Here is a 20441-nt window from a genome sequence, read left to right as displayed (position 1 = left end):
ATATATTTTGCTGAAAAGCATATATGCTTATTGGAGAAAAAAATTTCTGAGTGTATGGCGTTTTGACACATAATGATCATGAATTAGCATATGGACAAGCCATGTTTTATATCATTTTTTTCTCATCTAAAAATCTTATTCTAATAAGTTTGTAAATGTTTTATTTAATAATTGAATAAGTAAAAATTGATTAAATTGACAAACAATTCATTTTTAAAGAGAGGATACGTATTGGGCAATACACTGTATTAATTGATGTGATATAATGTACATTACATCCACAATATCGCATGTTGTGTTACACTCAGTGATTTTTCGGTGTTTAGTGAATTTGAATCTGATCATTTGGGATCAAAATGGCGTTTTTACGGAAGTACGCCATGTTATGACGTTGTAGAGAGCCCCCTTAAAGACCAGCTGGTCTTACAACAATTTATTGCAATTCCCGTGGCTACCAATTGCGCCCCGTTGTTAGCAGACCTATGTTTTATTCATATGAAGCAGAATTTTTGCAAAATCTTACGCATGAAAAGAAGAAAACACTTGCTGTGGCCTTCAACTCGACATTTACTGTAGATCTAACAACCAAGCTCTATGATATAAACGTGATGACTTTAACTTTTCTATCGTCAACTTCCTTACTTGTGCAGCAACATACCTTCATCACCTGCATATATTCGGAGTTATATATCTCAGTTCGCAAGAGTAGATGCTCTACGCATGAATAATTAATTTCTAAAACGAGGTAAATTATTAACAAACAAGTTAAGGAAGCGAGAATATCAGCAGTCTCGTTTAAAGTCATCATTTCTTAAGTTCTATGGTTGATACAATGACCTTGTCAACAAATACAATTTTTCATACTTATTGTTGATCCATTATTTATACACTGAAATGACGGATTTTCCCGCTACTTAATGCCTTATTTGCAGAAAAACCTTTTTTTTCGTTATGATATTCGGACCAACCCTCAACGAGCGGAGAGCACTAACACGTACAAGCCATCGACTTCCCTATAGAGACCTTAGCCTAAGGCTTAGGCGTTAGAAGCAAATTGAAAGGGGGGCTTCATACGCCTATGAAGAATAATCAAGAACTCCCCCCCCTCCATCAATATTTAGTAAAATTTTCCCTACGAATATTTTGTTCAGTATCAACCTCAGAATATTTGTGTGAAGAATCAGTAGAATAAGAGATAGGATAACGTGACTAATGTGTAAAGTTACAACACAAACAATGTTATGCTTTTGCAAATAACCAATCATAATTTTTTTTTTAATTAAATATAATATAAGGAATGAAATTCAAGATTGTTGAAATTGAAGAATCAATTAGAGCTGTATTAACATTTTTTATTAACACGGAATTCAATGCAAGTTCTTATCAGACAAGTAATCGGTAATGAGATTGTGCAAGACGTTTTTTTTTTTCGGAAAATGCAAATTCGCCTGTTCAATTTTCTCTTTAGTACCGTGCTCATCTTATTTCCGGTTGTGAACTCGCTCTGTCAGGCGAGGCACGTTGCTAGAAGTTAGCGTTGTCACGGTTGACTATCCAATCCAGGATCTTCCACAGGGTGTGCAGTAAAATGGCCAAAGCTGGAACATTAATTAAGTTTTCTAGATTACTGGTAAAAGTTTCTTTGATATGCTTATATTCATTTAATTTGCTCTTAAGGAAAGTTCATTTGATGTTCTTGACAAAATTAAAAAGCTGACACGTATCTGTCAGATCGATCTAAGCACGAAGATATAGCGTGATATTCACAGATTAAAGTTTACATTCAGGATGTGACAGGGAAATCTTTAAACTCTATTGTGTTCATTTATAAAAATGACAAAGCTTTAGTGCGTCAATCAAAAAACAAATACATGTAGCTAGTGGCCTGGCCTAGTGGGTGCAGGAATATTTTTACCAGTAAAGTATATGAGAATGATGAAAAGTTTAAATTTTTCTCATTACATGCATATATCATTGCATGTATTGAAAATAAAATTAGTTGACTTTATCCTAGTTTAGGTGTACATTAGGGCTGTCACGGTTCCAAAATTTTTCGGGTCGGGTCTGTTAGAATTTTTTTAGGGTCGGTTTCGGGTTGTTCGGTTCAGGTATTCAAAGGAATAAAAGCTCATGATTTGAATTATATTCAACAAAAATAAAGATTTTTCATTTAATCCATGAAAAAGCAACATAATAACTAGTTTAAAGTAGTTTCCTGATCAGAAAACAGTTGTACCAAATTATTTAAATCACATTATAATGGCAATGTACTAACGAATCTCTCATTTCGGACACCATTTTTCTGGCAAAACCTACTCTATTGTACAAATCGGAACCAAACCGAATTCTGGAAAAACAGAACTGAACTTGATCAGAATCAATTGTTCCATGGTTCCGGGTCATTTCGGGTACCCGTGACAGCCCTAGTCTACATTAAATTTACCTCTGACCATTGTAAAAGAAAATTTCCATTGACATTCATTTGCAGGCAAATACCAGTTACATTAGCCTAGGTCGCACATGTTGTGGGATTAAGCAAGAATTTCACACAGGACCTAAAGTGTGCAAAAGTCAGACCCATCAAAAGGTAACCATTTATATGTTGATTCTTGTCTTAGTTTATAGAATTCCAAATATTTTATTGATTAAATTCTTTAAATGTTTATGTCAAATAAGTTGAAAGTATTATTTGAAATTTTCCCACAATGTTAATGTTTTTATATAAATATTGCATGTAGTTGGGTGTAACATTGAAAGTTTTTACCCCAAGAAAACCATTGTCAACCGAGGTGCAGTCAAGGTTGACAATGGTTTTCGAGGGGTGAAAATTTTCAATGTTACACTCAACTACATGCAATATTTATTATATTATACTGAATGTTTTATACAAATACATATAGTAGTGAACCGTGTGCACATAAATTCTGCACAGTCACTATTTTTTTGGAATATCACCTGTCGTCAAGCAATGTTGACTGTTGCTACGCTGGAGGGCGTGGCTTCATTATTCAGCTGGTAATAGTGTTTTTTAACAAATGTTTCTCGACCAATCAGATTCAACTAATTTACATGAAAGTATAATATAAAAAAAAGTATGATATAATATTTTAGCTCATCTCAAATAGGTTGAACATTTGAAAAGAAGTTATTCTATACAAGACAGAACTTTTTCCCAGCATTGATAAGACCATTAAGAGCCCTACCTGAACCAAACTATCAATGAATACACATTCTCAGTATTGCTCTATATGCTTTACCCGACATAAATTTTCCAGATGAAAGGCAAAAAATATTACCAAATAACTTTGCAACTATAAGTCCTCTTTGAAACTAGATCATATCTTGGATGATACATTTAGGAATTCACAAAACAAGCCTTGCTTTATAGTTGCTCAATATTACATATGTTCTTCTGGATACTGTAGATCACTTAATTTTCGCGACACTTGGTATTTTCGCGAGATAGTCATTGACTCTTTATAAGCGAGACAAAATTTTCACGAATTGTGGTCTTTGCTCCATATCACATTAAGGAATTCTATTATGCACGAGGATGAAATTTTTGTAATTACCCGAAAATAAAGTTCTCACAAATAAAAAGTGATTTACAGTAAATAAACAGGTTAAATATTCTAAATCATATATATAAAAAAGATACAGAACCTTCTCAGACAAAAATTGATGTGATTTTACCGGTATACAGACATACGATGGAAAAGTACTGGCCTTGCCACCTAGGATGATGCATGTGGACATTGCGTTTTGGAAAGCTGGTCTTTGTACCGAACACTGGTTGGAAAAAATACTGTCTTTGTGATCTTGATATTTCCTATATTCTCATTCTGAGAGGTCAACAATTACAGAGATAGTGGATATTTTTAATAAAAAGTCATTACTTGTATGTAAAAGTTGAAGAAAAAAACTATGAAAAAATGAATTAATTAATATACCTTCAGAACATGTATACATCAATGAAACATACTGCATGTCCATACCTTAAAATTCCTATCCATTCATTTAGACTACCAACTGAAATATTCTTCTCTAAACTTTCAGGGCTTTTATTTAAATGTACAGTCATAACACATGTTTATACATGCATCAACACAAATTATTTGTATTCAAACATATGCATACATGCAACATTAATAATGTAAAATTTCAGATATTTTATGTTATTTTTCTCTAAATATATTCAATATAAAATGCACATGTAGAAACAGAATGCACATCTTATTCATATAAAATACATACCTGTACATGTATTTAAATCATATAAATTAAAAGAAAAAAAAAGGTTTTATTTTCAATTTTTTATGGTATTTCTTTATCTCAAGGTTGGAGATCAGGTTAATGTAAGTGAAATGTTTTAAACTCATGTTTGAAATTTCTTCAGCTGTTTAAACACACACATGGTGTCTGCTTAAGAAAAACCAAACTTTCTGAGGGAGTAGGGTATTTATAGTGTGCCGAGGGGGTATGTTTTTGATGGCCTACCACCTTCATGGAAATTCTTAATTTCTTATTTTACAGTAGAAGATGAGTAGTATTTTTTTTTTCTCATTTTGATGTAAGTTATTTGATGGAAATGGTATATAAAAAATTAGAGGTAAAAATTATGCATGTATTAGTAAAATGATTTGCTTTTGAAAATCTATACCTATATTCTACAACTTCGACGAAAATAGATGCCTTAGAAATTATTGTGTTACAAATGTTTTGAAACAAAAATGAATATTCTATTACTCTGTTTCAAATCCTGAGGAATAATGTTGCTGGTATTGAAATTAAAATTCTAGTAGAAATGATCTCCTAATGCTCTTTTTCCTTGAAGAAAATAAAAGACAATTCACCCCATCCTACCTTTCTGCAGATCAGAACAAACAGCTATTAAGAGGATTAAAGAAATGACCTTTTCAATTATGAATTTTACTTTGAAACAATGATTATATAAGCATGATAAGAGAAAAAAAACTCTCATTACTACTGGCAAGATGCAAATAAATTTGCTTGGACATGATTTTCTATGGCTTATATACAAGTCATGTACATCAGTCAAGATTACTCACAATTAAACAATAAAAAGAATTCTAGGCTTATATCATTTGGAAATGACAAAACCCTATTCTATGTTCATTCAAAACTTTGCCAATCCTTTGAAAATTTGAACAGCTTTGCAGATACAGTATACATCTATATATATTGTGCTGATATTTATTTTGCCATGTATACCATTATAACTTTCTATGTGCAACTTTTCATATATCATATTTATAGAGCAAGCAGGAGAAGGTAAGACTCCATGTTAAAAACACATTTTCAGTTCTAGTTGACTGTGCTTTGTTGCTTGTTTCTAGCAATTTTGAAGCTAAGTTAAACTAATTCTTCATTTCACCAGTAGGAAGGCATGTGGAACACACTCTTGTTTCTATTTCAGAGAAGTAAAGTTAAAGTGACTTAATTTGCAAAGCAAAATCTACCAGAAGCAGAAGATGTTTTTTTCCTCCAAATTATAAATCTTGCCAAATTTAATTTTTGAAGAGAATGAGTTGTTAATCAAATGAAGTTCAAGTTGTTTAGAAACCTGAACCTGTCTAAATCAGACTATTTGTCAAGCTCTACTTCATCTGACTTACATTAAAAAAATAAAATGCAGGGAACCATTAAATTGGTATTCTACTAAATGTAATATAAATGTAATATAAAGTAAAGTGCACGATGCATGTAATTATGGGAAATAATACCAAAGGAATTCTAGTTGAATTCATTTTTGCACCTTAAAGTCACCTTTCATAATTTCATAATAGACAATGAAAATTAGTCCCTGGTCACACCTGCCCAATGCCAAAAAAAGATTTCTTTGCTTTAAAAAAAATTACGGAATGTATATACAGTAAAAACTCGTTTATAACGAAATCACTGGGACTTATGAAATTACTTTGCTATATCCATAATTTGTTGTATCCGTATAAGGATACAAGTATAAGTATAATTTATATAGCTGGGGATCCACTATATCTTCACTATATCCATGAATTCACTATATCCGTGTTCGTACTAAATGAGTTTTACTGTAATTGATTTAATCAGATATGAAATCTCTATATTTGAGTATGTTTAATTATAACTCCAATACCATCTATAGAAAGGAAAGGCAGAAAGGTTTATTTTCTTAGTTACAACCTATAAGATTTTCTGAAAAAAAGTAACAGACTAAACAGGATTTTCATAGTTTTAATCACATTATATAGTTTTGGAGAGAATGCCTTCAATAAACTATGCATGCACATATTGTTCACTTTCTGTTAGCTTTTCTGTTGTATATGCATGTAATACTATACTATCTAATACACCTTCCACATTCACTGTCAAAGGTATTGAATCCAGATAGGGTCATGTAATTCAACATGGCATCATTGAGGTTTAAATCGAAAGTGCAATAATGCATTGACGATGAAGCGATGGTGCAAAAGCGCTATGACAAGATGCAATAGGGCAACAATGCGAATGACTTTGAAAAATGGTGTGATAGCAAGATGGGATGGGATGTTGAGATAACGATGAAGTGGTATTTACTTTTGCTCCATCATGCTATTGCACCATCATTTTCGCATTATTGCACTCGATGGTGTGATAGTGAACTGCATGGCCCTATCCGGATTCCATACAAAAGGGAGAAACTTTTATGTAGCACATTCTCCTATCTACAGAGTACAAAACTTGTCTAGCCCAGATGTCATACATATTTTTAATATTAGCCAAAAAAATTTTAACTTATTTTGGTCATTCAGCATGGAAAGGATTTTGTACATTGGCTGTATATTTATACTGAATTTAACTTTAAAATAATTTTTGTTTGCCCTCTCTTGACTCAGGTTAAAAAATTTGGATCAATTTGGATCAGAATTTTCAAGATTTATTTTCTAAATGCATAAAAAAAATTGTTTCCTGGAGGTTAAACAAGTTTTGAGCCAGGCCATTTTTAGCTTGTAGATCGGGAGAGAGCATTCAAATACCGTATAAGTAGAATTTTTAGCGAGAATGTCGAGATACAAAATTGAATATCGCTAAAAATTAATTGCGTTTTATTTGTAATAGTTTCTTTAATGTGCATTTTAAAATCGCTAAAATAACATCTCACTAAAAATAAATTACCAGTTTTTAAGGACAAATCGCTAAATTTGTATCTCACTAAAATTTCCTCTTATACGGTATTTTTTTAATTGCTTGATATATGATTAAATGAAAAAATATGGATATATTCAAGTGTATATTTGAAATGCTAGTGCACTGTACCAGGTATTAGAGTTTCATGAAAAAATTCAAAGCTTAAACTCAACTTTGTGTACCAGTAGTTGAGACTTGGTCTTACCAAAACAAGTCCTTTGGAAGCAGGAATTAAAAGATTGCATGCTAGGATATTTGAATGTTATTGAGGTGCATGCAGAATAACTCTTTATTGAATAGATGGTATTAGTATATACATTACATATTTGATATACAAGCATCCTTTAATATAACGGTACATGAAGCAGTGAATATGTCCTTTGAATTAGAAATTTAATACTTTTCTCCATGTGGTATTAACTAATAAATGCTATATATACAAGGTCATAAATTTTTGACGTAAATTTGTCCAAGCATACTTAATGTACGTATAAGGTGACAATCTAAGAAAATCAGTGTAACTTCTATCCTTAGATTGAACAGAAAATGTGATTTTGCTAGAAAAAATTATATCACTGATTAACTAACAAAGAGGTGTGATTTTTCCAGCAATATGAGGAGCAACAAAAAAGGAACGAGGATGCTGGAGAGTTGACGGAGTTAGTGCGAGACTTCTTACTGCCTGACGAGTTCTACAAATCCTGTCTCAATATCGGAGTCGACTTCTTCTGTGGGGTACCAGACTCACTATTGAAAGGTACATCCACATTCAACCTTTTTTGCTTTAAGTAGCTCTTTTTTGGTGAACTTTATGGTAAAATATCTGCATGTATATTTTATGTACAACCTAATTTTAATGTAACTTGGATGGATTGTAGGTAAGATTTAATACAAAATAATGTGCAAACAATACATTTGCTAAGAAGTCAAGCTGATTTTGGAGCAGATGGAACTCTATTAATTATATCAGTAAAACTCTACTTTTATTGGCTTTGGAATGGCTAAGGAGGTTTTTAGCTCACCTGAGCCAAAGGCTCAATTGAGCTTTTCTGATCACATTTTGTCTGTCGTCTATCGAGCTGTCTGTCCGTCTGTAAACTTTTCACATTTTTGACTTCTCAAGAAGCACTGGGCGAATTTTAACCAAACTTATTACAAAGTATCCTTGGGTGAAGGGTAATTAAATTGTTAAAATGAAGGGCCAAGTCCCATCACAAGGGGATATAATCAAGAAAAGACAAAAATAGGGTGGGGTCATCAAAAAAATCTTGTCAAGAACCACTGGGCCAGAAAAGCTGAAACTTATGTGGAAGCAATCTGGGGTAGTGTAGATTCTAAATTGTTAAAATCATGACCTCCCGGGGGTAGGGTGGGCCACAATGTGGAATTTAAGTTTTACATTGAATATATAGAGTTTGTTTTTATAAATCTTCTCAAGAACTACTAGCTTGGCCAGAAAAGGTTCAAAAGCTGAAACTTATGTGGTACTTATTGGGTAGTGTAGATTCTAAATTGTTCAAATCATGACCCCCAGGGGTAGGACAGGGTTGCATTTTGGAATACAAGTTTTACATTGAAATATATATAGGAAAAATCTTTAAAAATATATATAGGAAAAATCTTTAAAAATCTCCTCAGAAACTACTGGGCCAGAAAAATTGAAACATGTGAAAGCATTCTGGGAAATAGTAGATTTTACATGTTTTAAATTGTCCAAATTATGACTCGCGGGGTAGGGTGGAGTCACAATAGGTGTTACAATGAGGAAATCTGGTAAAGAACAGCATGGCCAAAGCTACTCAGGTGAGCGATGTGGCCCATGGGCCTCTTGATAATCCTTTAGAATTGTAATACAGATCAATTGTGTATAATTATACAGAAATAGAAGGCATGTCTTTAAATTTAAGAAGAATCTACTAATTGTATAAATTATGTAAAGGTTAATTGTTTCAGGATTTTGTTTTATAGCTTTGATGACTGAAGAATAGAGGAGCTTGTATTTGTTTTGCATTCACTCCTTCTAAATTCTATTTAAATTTATACATTTCCTTCCTTATGATACTGGTGACAATTAATTTCTTTTTCAGATTTTTGTGCCTATGTCACACAAAATGCACCCAAAGAAAAGCATGTTATCACTGCAAATGAGGGCAATGCTGTAGCCATAGCAACAGGTTACCACCTAGCAACTGGCAAACACCCTATGGTATATCTGCAGGTATGCATGTTTTTTAAATAAAATGCATTTAACCCCTTGTTGAAAATAGACTAATTCAGAATGGGATGAAATGCAAAGAAAGAAAAAAAAAATCCCTTTAACACAAGGCAGAGTCATTTGCTAGTGTGGAATGGCGAAAATTGCATGTTGTAAAATTTTCCTGGATACAGTAAATGTATGTCATGTTCCTGTATACTTACTTTGAAAAGTAATTTTTATTTTGTATTATAGAATTCTGGTTTGGGCAACATCATTAACCCAATAATGTCGCTGACGTCCCCCTCAGTGTACAGTGTGCCTATGATCCTTCTGATTGGTTGGAGAGGGGAACCAGGCAAGAGAGATGAACCACAACATCTGGTACAGGGGCAGGCAACTCCTGGACTTCTGGGTATAGTTTTATTATTGTTAAGGGCTAACAATATTTTTAATTCTGAATAATACTGTACATGTACTTAAAAAAAGTGGGCTTCATATTTTAGTGCCTTTGGGGCAGACATTGATGTGCTTTGACTTGAATACCTTAGAAATCATAAAAAATACAATATACAGTGTGGAAGTGTGTAGTGCTAATTCATGAATACTCAATACCCATTGATTGCACTTAATTTTGAATACACCAATTTACATGATTTATGTACACATACAGTAATTAACGAGTTTTAGAATGGATCCTAATTAAATCTTTGTGTATTAATATAAGTAAAATATGCTTTTTCCTCCTTTTCATCTCTGATTAATCACCCTGTTGATAGAATAAACATTCCTTTTTATTGTGAATCCTGCATTTTCTTATATTTAAGCTGCCCTAGGTATTCCTTTCCAACCACTGCCTGACTATGAAGATGGTGCTGATCAGGTATGTTTCTACATGTTTATATGGCTGTCTTATCATCAAGTGTGATGACAAAAAAGTACACTGTACATCAAATTATTTGAACATTTGAAGAAAAGACAATAAAAATAGCCATTCTATCTTTGTTTTGTCTGTAGAAAGAGAGTTGTAATGCAGATTGCAGATGTACAGATTGTGTTTTTTTTAATTCTTTTAAAATCGTGAAGAAAAATGTAAGAAACTGAAAAATAGCATGAAGTTAACTGTCATGTAAGTGTATCATTGCTGTGTTTTTATGTAGGCTTTGCTGACTGCTAAGCACTACATGGAGAAGTCTAATGCACCCTATGCATTCCTTGTCAAGAGACAAACGTTTGCACCGTACAAACTGAAGAAGATACCAGCACCAGAGGAGTAAAAATTACTATACTCATTATTATTTTCAAATAAATCCTGATATTAGTACATTTACGAGTACTAGACTTAAAAAATGAATTCATGCTAACAGAATTGATTCTCATTTTTTGTAGTCTTCACGAGTATTATAATGATATTGCTGGTCCCTGGAACTTTGCAATTAGCATGTTTTACCTAATATCTGAAAATAAATGGATCAACAACATTTAAATAAATATTCAGTAGCAAGGAACAGTAAATGTTGTATTTTAGAAATACTAGTAAACTATTTGAGATGATTGACTTTGAAAGTCATATTTTAATTGTAATTGGAATTGTTTTAGGTACAAGTTGTCTCGAGAGGAGGCGATGAAGATTGTAATAGATAACCTGAGTCAGAAGGATGTGGTGATTAGTGCCACCGGGATGTTGTCAAGGGAACTGTTTGAGTACAGGTAAACTTTATTTAAGTTACTCCAGAAATACCAAAACCTACCCTGTACTTTAAGTCTGCACATGGTACAATAAATATGTATTTTTTTTCTAAATCCAGGGTTTCCAAGGATATGGGTCATGAGAAGGACTTTTTAACAGTGGGGTCTATGGGGCACACCTCCACCATAGCTCTGGGGGTGGCCATGCAGAAACCCAGGAGACAGGTCTTCTGTCTGGACGGAGACGGCTCAGTCATCATGCATATGGGAGCCATGGCAACCGTCGGCCAATCAGATCAAACCAACTTCAAACACATCATTATCAACAATGGCGCCCATGATTCTGTGGGAGGACAACCAACAGATGCTGCCAACCATGAGGAGTTCTCGTTCTCAAAAATAGCTGAAGGTTGTGGATACAGAAAGGTAGATATTTTTACAGCCTAACGATGCAGATTAAGGAAAACAATCAAGATCTTATTCTTTAGTATCAGACAGAGTTCATCTTAAGTTATTAAGTTGGAATATCTAAGATGTGTGAATTCAAGTCTATCACATAGCATCCCTTCGGCCTTGGTATAAAATATACCAGTTTGTTCAAGTGAGGAGCCCTTTTTTCTAAAATAAATAAAGTTTTCCTATAATTTTTGTCCTGAATTTCAGACAATGGTAGCTGTTACCCCTGAGGAGGTGGCACAATGTGTACTGGACATGAGGGGGATGGATGGACCAGTCCTACTGGAGATAAAATCAAAAACGGGCAGTCGTAAGGATCTGGGTCGGCCCACTAGGTCGCCCATAGAGAACAAGGAGGACTTCATGCATTTCCTGGCAATCAATTAAAAATAGAATTTTTAGGGACAATTTTATGGTCAGTGTTTGAAAAGAGACTGGTTGTTCTGAGTATTTGGAATCTCTTTGTCAGTCTTTCATACATTTCTTTGATGAAAATGTGTTCAGAAATAGATTTTTTTTTAATTGTATGTCCCAATTTACTTACAATCAATCAAGCTCTGTATGCTGTATACATGTATGAGACCAATATTGTGTTTTCTGCTGCATTGATTTTAGCATAATTTTTTTTTAAGAATTTGTAATTACTGGTATATATCTTTTTGATACTTACATGGTACAATGTATTTATAGTTGCAAAACCATTTAACTTAATTGTCATTATATTTTTTACTGCTTCCTATATCCATTTAATGAGTATACATTGTTATTTCTTATAGTGTTATTTGTGAAGGTATTACTCTCATAAAGTTTTATGTAATCTTTTGACTTTAAAAGTCTCTTTTCATGTTATTGTAAGGGGTATAAACTCAGGAAGAGTTTAATATTTGTTTGTGTATTTTGTGTTTGTTTATTGTTTTTATTCTGATAAGAAAATGAAAGATTTCTTTTGTTTGTAATTTTTGTTTGTTTGTTTGTTTTATGTCTGATAAAGGATATGAAGAATTTTTTGGTTAAATATGCACTATTGAATGAATTACAGATTTAATACTTGACACTCTTGTCATACCTTCAAAATAGGGAATCTTACTTTTTTAAGAGTACATTTTAAAGCAGATCTACGTAATCCTTGTGAAAACTTGAGAGAGGGGTTTTATGATGACTTAGATTATCATAAAACTATAACTAAAACTATAGAAAAAGTAAGATTTCAGAAATGATCATTTTTGTATTTGTAATTTAAATAAGATGTATAAGATACTGAAGAAGTCACTATACTGTGGAACCCACTGTTTAACAGGAGTTATAAAAACAACAGTACATGAAATGCAACGCGCGAAGAAAAACATTGCTTTTTTAAAAAATATTAAAAAAAAAAAAAAAAATCACGTGTGCAAAAATGAATCGTCTACATTTGTTTTCAATTCAAAAAAACCAATAAATTAATTTTCGCCTCATTTCTGAAACACAAAAGTTTGTTTACAAGACAGAGGAAATTCGGACGACAGTGTCAAAAATAATAAATAACATGTTCATTACACAAAATTTGTAATACTGTAACGGAATTATATGTAGTTTAACTTTAAACAAAACATTGTTTGTTTATTCATCCGTTTTATTAAATTATGCATAAAAAATCTAGTTGTATCATTAAACATTGAGGTCAAGGCACAGAATACGCTACTGAAAAAGTCTCGATTTTTACAATAAACATACACTTTTTCGCAATACAATCTCTTTAAACATCTTTAATCTATCAAATTTGAGTACATACAGCTTAATCCAACACTTTGCACGAACATTTTTTTTTTCCGTGAAAACGGCACTTTTTGACAGCATTCACGGTGGGATTAATTTTACCCCCGAAAAATGACTGATAAAAACAACAGTACATGAAATAAGACAAGAAAAACATTGCTAGGGCTTTAATAGTGCTGTTCTATCTTTATCATATATTATGCAGGTACATTTTTGTGGTATGCGTCAAAACTATATGAATGTATTATATGTTATATTCATGAATATTTATTTGAATTGAACATATTTTATTGACAAAGAGTCAATAGGATTAGACACAAGTTCAAAAACTTAGGGAGTCTTCTCCTAATATTTATATAGTGTAGTATTTATTAGGTTTGATTTGTTTGATATAGTGGGGGTTGTTTTTGCATGCTTACATTACTGTATTTATTTGTAGTACAATTAGCAATGGAACATAATCTGTGGCAATTATATTTGTATGTACATCATTAATATGAAATTTTCCAAAGAGCATGTATAATTATTTTTTGTAAATTTATTTTCCTAATTTTATCCCATAAGAATTTAATTAAAAAATGTATCTCTTCTTTATTGAAACTGTTTCCAGGACCAGGATAAGAGCTTCAACTCAGAGTCCTATTAAGGTTTTAAGAAAAGCATGTATATAATGAATGGCAGCTAAAATATGACCTACAGATTGCCTTTTCAGTGGGATTTTTTTAGCTAGCAAGTGATGCATAAAAACCAGTGAGATCTTGTTTACCTGTGCTCAAACTATTAGTATTTATTTTTGCTTGTTGAGATTCGTGGAGTGTATATCACTAAGATTAGGATCTAATCTTTTTTGCATTAATTTATACTAACCAATAGCTCTTTATTTATTGATATTTGTTGCATATATTTACAAATATCAAATTAGGATCTTCTCCTTTGTATGAGCATTACTGTATGCAGGGTAATTTTCACCTCATTTTATATCCACCACACTTAGTTCGGTTGTAAGTCAATTACACAACAGTTGTGTTAAAAGAGAGAAAACTCTGATGTGTTGAAGGGAGATAACTTTGTTGAATTACCCAAATATGTTGAAAAGGTGTGGAAATATTGAATGAGACAACTTTTTCCATGTGTACAGTAATATTTATTATTCTAAGAATTTGTGTTTTTTCAGATATGTGGAATAGTTATATTTGTTTATTTAATCACAATGGTGTAATTTTTTACATTATTTGAATTATATAGGTATATATATATTCACACTTGTATATTTGCAATAAAACTTCAGAATCTTAGTAAATAAACATACTTAAATTCTGCAAGTTCTAGAATAAAATGTGTGGTGAAATTTTCTCTCTTTCCATATTATTATGAACTTGAGTTACACACACACATATATATATGTATATATATATATACACACACACACACAGCTTACTCCACTTATATTGAAATCGCTCAGGTTCTTTTTATTTTAGACCGCGATTGAACTTTAAAAAATTTCGCTTATATTGAATTACGGATATTATGAAATAATTTGCATGGTCCCTTGAATTTCAATATATCCAGAGTAGGCTTTATTTAGCTATAGTTGACCGATATAACAAAAATTCCATTAAATATTGGAGAGAAAAAAATCATATTAAGGGCAGAAGATAGTAAATATATGTAATTTTCTGTTGTGCTTTCCACACTAGAATGTCATATGTAGGTAAATGAAAAAGATTTTTGAATTAGTCACAGTATATTTCAACAATATCTTGAGATTAATGAAGCACTGTGCAATTTCTTACTGCAGTATAAAGCACTGAATGACATTTGAAATTTTCAAATTACACACTTGAATTCCTTTCAAGGCTTAAAAAAAAAAATCTATAATTCACTGTTATCATTATTAAGGCTAAATGGCAATTTTTTGTTCAAGGTCTTTCTGCGGGTGCAACATCAAAAGTTTTTACTGCACTGGTGCAAGTCCATCACACACAAAATATATATGTCAATATTTTGCACTTAACCATAAAAGCATATGTGATGAAAAAAACACAGCTTACGTGAACGTTGATGTGTCAAATTATCAGTTTTGCACTTCATTTAGTATGTTATCTCAGTCAAGTCAATATTTTACTGAAACCAACCAACCAATCAGCCTGTGATGTCTCTACAGTTCCCTTGGAATTATTTGCAATGCATTGTATTTACTTTGAAATAATTAATTTCTGTGGCAAGGATAGACCTATGAATTTATAACTGCCATTTGATTTAAAATTTCATATACTTTTACTTTTATACTTTATTTGCAATGCATTGTGTATAAACAAGAGAGACAACTATGTGTAATTGTAAAGAGAATGTTGAATGCTTGGAGATACAAAAGACAAATAAATTTATCATATATAGATAGTGTATTTGATATGAACATTAAATATAAACCAGGATTTAATATAAAAACTTAAATTATAAAAATTTCTTTGAGTAAAAATATTCATTCATGAGTGAAAATTCTTCTTTTAGAACATTATTTTAAAAATTCTTTTCTGTAGATACTGAACAAATGAACATACATTTATATAATATTAATTTTCTCAAATATAATGATACACTTATCATAGAAGTATAAATTTCACACATTCATGATTGCACACATATGATGAAATAGCTATTTACATATCACAGTTTTAAATGAACAATTCATACTCGGTACATTCAATCCTCTTTCACACGACAGACACATCCATACATCACTTGTAATTGTCAAAATTGTCACTCAAGGTTTCCATGTGATTACTCGGACAGCAATAGTGGCTGCTTTAACAACAGCGGGAATGGAGTCTGTTTCATGGGCCTTAATCTGAAATGGGGAAAAAATAAAGAAATTGAAATCACCAAAATAAACCAGTCTGATGAAATTAAACTATAAAATAACCTTATCTCTTCCAATATTTTATGTGTGGAAAACCCTTGTGTTCACTCCCAAGAAAAAAAAGATTCAAGGTGTATACATCACTCCTTACCTTTTCTAATTGTGATTTTTAAGCATTTCCTTATAGTTAGGTTACTATATTCAGACAAACAATTTACCCATTAAAATTAAATGATTGCTCTTACTAAAATATAGCATTTTCCTATGATTACTTTGGAAATACAAATGGAATTATCACACTATTAAAATCACTTTAACTAGAAATTATTTGTCTTCTTTTGCAAGGATCATAACTAATTTTTACCTTGATGGCATTTAGGTTCATGAGTGGAAATTTATCCATAAATTTACTGACTGGATCATCATTTTGAATGTGATCATCCACTAAATCTTAAGGATTTTTTAAAATTTTTATTTGTTTTATTTTTACACCTTTCATAAAATCTTACTCACTGGATCATCCATAAAGTCTTACTGAATGCATCATCCACTAAATCTTACTGACTGGATCATCCATAAAGTCTTACTGAATGGATCATCCACTAAGTCTTACTGACTGAATCATCCCCTAAATCTTACTGACTGGATTATCCACTAAATTTACCTTGATGGCATTTAGCCTGACTTCACTGACTGGATCATCCACTAAGTCTACCAGAGGCTGGATGGCTTTTCCTTCATTGATTGCTGTGTATTTACCCTTTGTTGTTATTGTAATCCTGTGGAAATCAATCATATGGTATACTCACTGAGTTACCTCCTCTTAAGGTTCATAAACCCTCTGCTCAATCATATAAAATGTTTCTTTAATATTTATGATTTTCAAAACAAAACGTATTTTATGAGTAAAATACAAACAATTATAGCATAGCTTTGCAATACACACTTAACTACAAACAAATGGAAAAATAACATGTTTATGATTTAATTTTCTCTCTACCAAATCATGCATGAATTCTTCAAACATTTTTCTTTTTATATATTATAAGGATTTTGCAAAGACTAGTAGGATTTACAATAACAATAGAAATGCTACAAGTAGGAAACACTTGTTTGACACTTAATTATAGAATCTTTATGATATTTTTTGACAAATTAATATATAGAAGCAATTTAAAACAATTTTTTACATGAACAATGGTGTCTTACATCATGAGAGCACCTGCTGCATTGGCTCGTACATCTGGCTCTTTGTCCTTCAGAAGTCTGACCAAGGATGGAACAGATTTCACTTCTACAGCTTTGTTCTTACCATCCAGAGGTACACTGTAATTCAAAACACATAAATAATTAAAAAATCAAATTTTAATAGTTTTCTTTACCTTATTCATGTAATTTTAAAAAAACAGTTTTGAGTTAGATACATGAAAAAAATTTCAAATTCTTCTTTCAATTTTATTTTTTGTAATTCTTTCTATGTCTGTGACAATTTTTATAACAAACAGACTGAATAGTCATCTGAGATTTACCTCAGATCCATGATATCTCTGGCAGCTTTAGCTCTGATCACATCAGAAGCGTGGTCTAGGAGCTTTGTATATGTTTCCATTGCTCCGGCCCCCAGGGCTTGTTGAGTATTCACTCTCATACAGTAATGCAGAGTGTCTAAAATCAAAATCTGCAAGATAAAAAAAATAACATTGATATTCAGTAAAATTACAATTACAATTAAGTCCAATATGTCAACTTAACATTTTTAAGCATGTACATCAGAATTTTTTTTTTCAAAATTATTTGCATAAAAAATTGTAAACCGGCTATTATTACAGTGTATAATATATTGTCTAGTTTAACTCCCTTCTTTTACTTATAAATACTTTTTACTGTAAATAAATTCATTCAATATATTTTTGATAAACATGGAATATGGTTTCATTTGTGATTTGTTTTGGTCTTGGATGAAATTAAAACTAATGAATGCAAATGATACTAATGTACCAAAAAATAGTTGGATTACAGTTACAAAATACTGGTAAATAAATTACTATAAACCAACTTTTATTCACGTGCGAGAAATATCCGCGAGTTTCATGACCAACTTTAACTCGTGAATATTAATTGCCATGAAGCATTTATTTTGCTCTGTATTAGTAGAGAATGGTTACTCAGTCGCAAAAAATTTCAAACTGACGAATCGCGAATAAAAGATGACACAAATAAAAGTATATCATTTTTTTTTATAGACATTGTCATATGTTTATCCCTGACCTTGATTTCATCTTTTTCTGATGACAATTTTTTCACAAGAATAGGAACTAAACTGGCTTCTACAATTCCTTCAGCACCTGAAAAAAATACAAAGAAAAAATTTATTAATTAAATGCAATGAAAATGTAAACCTTAATTTCTACATGTTAATTTTATATTTAAACATTCAACATGAAATTAACAATACAGTTCTTCTTCGCATAAAACCATTTCTATTAATCAAATTTTTAAAAGCAAAAAGATCAATTGAAATTTTACAGAAACTATGAATCTGGCTAATTTGAGATACATGTTACCATTTTGTCATTAAACTGTCAAATATTATGTATTTTCTAAGAATTTTTCCAGAAATATTCTTCATTTGGTTGAAATCGATCTATTTTCATAAATCTGAATGCTTGCATAAACTTTATGTTTAAGTAATTCAAACACATATTGTTCTACACTTAAAGGACTTGCTTTACATTACCAATATTATATTTGTGGATGTTTGGAAGTTAAAGATTCACAAACAATGTTTTAGACATTTACAAAGAATCAACTCCTGAGGAAAAAGCTGATCATGTAGTCACCAACAGTATGAAAATAAACTATAACTGGTTTAATACCCAACTGGAAGAAAAGGATTATAATAGTGTGAATTTTTCTACCTGGGGGTGTTTCAGAAATCATTTCTATTGCTTGGTGTGCATTCTTCCTGGCAATGTCTTCTTTATCATCAAACAATTTTGCCACTGGTGGTATGATAGCATTTTCCAAAAAGGCATCTCTACCTATTGCATGACCTTTCAAAAGAGTGTAATTGGGTAAAATAAACATTAATCATGCATTTGTGTAAATGAAGGTATTAAAACAGTTAAAAGGAAGATTCTTTATATTTATCTATCAATAATTATAGCACCCCAAAATAATAAGGACACAATCAAGGTTAAAACTTACCTCCAATTACATATAAACATTCAGTGGCTTTTTGTCTGACTGTTAAATCAGAATCAGTGAGTAGAGTTTTCAAGCTTTCTGCTATTCCTGAAAAAAATAATAACAATGCTTGATAAGAGAATCACAATTATAAACACATGTATCTAGATTAAGTTAAAATAATCATTTCAGTCTTAGAGGATTGAACAAGAATTGAAATCCATTTACACCATGAGCAGTTCAGTTATGGATGGAATAGATTGGATGGTAATTATAACAAATGAAATGTAACATTTTTCAGCATCAAAAGTTTATTTTACATTTTTATGCCACCAAATCCTGTCTGTTTGTTGTCAATTGTTGTCAATTTAACCGGTAAATGTAGTTGTTTAACCATGACTTTAATAACATAAGCACTTTGTGTGACTTATCTTTTTAATGCAACATAAAAGTTATTAGTCAATCCATAATTTTTCTTGTTTATGGGTTATATACTTTATAGGTTTTCATAATCCTGTCAGCAATTAAATCTTATTTTTGTTACTTGTACAATTCAGTAAAAAAAATCAATTTATTAAGCTTAACAAATATTCGAATATTTTTAATGTAAAAAGGAATATTATACAAACACTTGTATTACATACCAACTCTTAAAGCCTCTGCAATGTGTTCCGGGTCATGTAAATGGTCACATAATGACATCACAGCTCTTTGGCGAATCAAAAGAGTGGGGTCTTTCAATTCTCTATTCTATTAAAAAAAATCAAACTACCATATACGTATCTGCTGCATTATGACACTAAACAACACATAAATTCAATAATTATTTCTGTCCCGCATTTCCTCTAAATGGCAACAAATATTTTTTTTTTAATCCTACCAGTCTTGGAAGAGCTCTGTCTCCATAGGCCAAAGGTGTCCGTGTTGGATCGATATGAGGGGGATATAACGCAGAAATTACTGTCTGTGCCATTTTGTCACGTTTAATCGTAAACAATCACTTTATGCTGCTAATAAACACGAAATCTGTCGACATGAATTTACTCTCGTTACCAGTGGTGATAGCGATCAAGTAAAGCTACGTTCTTGTTTTCGTATTTATTTATTCAGTTATGGCTGGAATTGCATGTAATT

The 20441-nt window shown here is 31.4% G+C and overlaps 2 protein-coding genes across 4 annotated transcripts; one reads left to right on the top strand and one right to left on the bottom strand.

The window, feature by feature from the left end:
• The first annotated feature begins 1482 nt into the window (after positions 1 to 1482).
• On the top strand, positions 1483 to 12401 carry LOC134237807 (phosphonopyruvate decarboxylase-like). 3 transcript variants are annotated; one of them, XM_062719952.1, is made up of 11 exons: positions 1483 to 1630; positions 2489 to 2587; positions 5278 to 5292; positions 7777 to 7924; positions 9255 to 9385; positions 9617 to 9776; positions 10189 to 10244; positions 10522 to 10634; positions 10961 to 11071; positions 11170 to 11476; positions 11714 to 12401. In XM_062719952.1, exons 1-11 carry the CDS (start codon positions 1589 to 1591, stop codon positions 11891 to 11893), a joined length of 1362 nt encoding a protein of 453 aa, XP_062575936.1. In that variant the 5' UTR covers positions 1483 to 1588; the 3' UTR covers positions 11894 to 12401. The 3 variants fall into 3 exon arrangements, with proteins under 3 accessions (XP_062575936.1, XP_062575935.1, XP_062575937.1); XM_062719951.1 differs by lacking the exon at positions 5278 to 5292 and adding an exon at positions 4338 to 4355 and having other exon boundaries at positions 11714 to 12400; XM_062719953.1 differs by lacking the exon at positions 5278 to 5292.
• Positions 12402 to 15715: 3314 nt separating this feature from the next.
• LOC134237822 (radial spoke head 14 homolog) lies at positions 15716 to 20383 on the bottom strand. Its single transcript, XM_062719970.1, is given in 9 exon segments — positions 15716 to 16109; positions 16735 to 16900; positions 17331 to 17447; positions 17651 to 17799; positions 18390 to 18466; positions 19040 to 19174; positions 19329 to 19415; positions 19952 to 20057; positions 20188 to 20383. Coding segments are annotated over 9 exon segments (1014 nt in total). The 5' UTR covers positions 20281 to 20383; the 3' UTR covers positions 15716 to 16025.
• Between the last annotated feature and the right edge of the window lie 58 nt (positions 20384 to 20441).

Source organism: Saccostrea cucullata, unplaced genomic scaffold, assembly GCF_032062105.1.
Source record: "Saccostrea cucullata isolate Sc308-1 unplaced genomic scaffold, CSIRO_AGI_Scuc_v1 ctg454, whole genome shotgun sequence".
NCBI classification, from domain to species: Eukaryota; Metazoa; Mollusca; class Bivalvia; order Ostreida; family Ostreidae; genus Saccostrea; species Saccostrea cuccullata.
The sequence above is the reverse complement of the archived record's forward strand: the minus strand, read 5'-3'. Positions and strand labels throughout refer to the sequence as shown.